Genomic DNA, 1,635 nt, shown 5'->3' with positions numbered 1-1,635 from the left:
CAGCGCCTTGCACAGGAAACGCGCGTGCTGGCAGGTGCGCAGCAGACGCAGCACGCTCGGAGGGTCGCGTCGGAGCAGCCATAGGCCGACTTGCTCAATCACCTCGGGCGGCAGATTCAAAAGGTGCGGCACCAGCTGCAGATTGCTTGAGCGCAGCTTGATCGCCTCGGTCGGCCCGACTGCCACCATGTAACGGCCGCTGGCTTCGTGGAAGCCAAGGATCGTCGCTTGCTTCCCGTTGAGGTCTTGGCGGCTCTTCAGGTTTTCGACTCTCACAACGTCGCCTTTGGAGAAGGTCGGGTCGGGCGGGACCGTCGCGGGAGATGAAGCACCAGCCATGGCTCTGCTGAGGGAAGCGCCCAGTGTGGGCGACGCTCGCACCACACTCCTGGATTCCAACTTTTTGCGGGGTAAGGTATGGTAGGGTCGGCGCCAAAAGGGTGGGGGGGTATGGTCCTGGCCGCCGGAGGCGGCCTGCTCGACGGGTGGGGGGGTATGGTCAATCGCTGGAGCGGCCACGTTACAACAGGGTTCGAACCCAGTACACAGCCGCCGTAAGGATCCCTACACAGCCGCGGACACGATGCCGACTCACGGCGGCCCCGGCCGCTTCGATACTGTCGCGGGCCTTCTCGCCGCGACGCCGCCTCAACTTCGGCTCCTGGACAGCTCGCTGCCCGACGACGCCGAGCGCGCCGCTGTGCGCAGCTGCTGCGCTGGTACGCTTGCGTCTTGCATCGCACAGCTCGACGCTGCGATTGCACCGCATGCCGTCCGCATGATGGACGGGAGGCTTCCGACAAGCGACGCTTTCCGTGGCGACGACCACGATCTCAGCAAGCTGAAGGCGCTCAAAACTGTCGCCACGATGGTCCTGCAGGACGGACCGATGCTCTATCGCGAGGCCTGCGCGAGTCTCGTCCACGCGCGCTCCACCTTCTTCTCGGACCTCAACGCGGCGCTCGATGCCGATGTCTTTGATTCTGCCTTTCGATTCAAATCGCCGTCGTGGCTCGCGAAGCGCGCGGGGCATGAGCTGTTGGCGCGCGTACCGCTCGTGCGCGTGCCTTTGGCCAGCTATGGCGCGGAGGGCGGCGTGCGATGGCGGAGGCGGAGGTGGCGCCAGCGGAGGCGGCGGAGGCGGAGGCCGTTCCAGCGGAGGTGACCATGGTTCCAGCGGAGGTGACCATGGCGGAGGCGGCGCCGGCGGAGACCGCGCCCGCGCCCGCGCCCGAGGTGACCATGGCGGAGGCGGCGCCGGCGGAGACCGCGCCCGCGCCCGCGCCCGCGCTCGCACCGGCCTGCGCCCGCGCCTGCGCCGGCACGCAAGGCCCTGGCGGCCTTTGCGGACATGCTCTGAGGGGTGAGCACGATTGCCGGCGGGTCACCTCGCGCAGACTGCATCGTGCGATCACGTTGCCGCTACGACTCGGAAGCGCCTCACTCCCATGCTTACCTACCATCCCTTCATCTCTACTCGAGAGTAACGCGATATACTCCTATTCAACACAGGGATCGTCCTCTGCGCGTGGGAGGGTATGGTCGCGGCGCCAGGGCGCCGACCCTACCATACCATACCCCGCAAAAAGTCCGAACCCTGGTTTGCATGCCCGTGCATCGCTCCTCCGACCCCAG

The 1,635-nt window shown here is 66.9% G+C and overlaps 1 protein-coding gene across 1 annotated transcript; it reads left to right on the top strand.

The window, feature by feature from the left end:
- Positions 1–583: 583 nt before the first annotated feature.
- EMIHUDRAFT_256583 (hypothetical protein) lies at positions 584–1,360 on the top strand (the record flags this gene model as incomplete). Its single annotated transcript, XM_005766660.1, has 2 exons — positions 584–1,057; positions 1,331–1,360. The coding sequence occupies 2 exons, from the start codon at positions 584–586 to the stop codon at positions 1,358–1,360; spliced, it is 504 nt and encodes a 167-aa protein (XP_005766717.1).
- Positions 1,361–1,635: the final 275 nt, after the last annotated feature.

This window comes from Emiliania huxleyi, assembly GCF_000372725.1.
Source record: "Emiliania huxleyi CCMP1516 unplaced genomic scaffold EMIHUscaffold_5000, whole genome shotgun sequence".
Taxonomy (NCBI): Eukaryota; Haptophyta; order Isochrysidales; family Noelaerhabdaceae; genus Emiliania; species Emiliania huxleyi.
The sequence above is the reverse complement of the archived record's forward strand: the minus strand, read 5'-3'. Positions and strand labels throughout refer to the sequence as shown.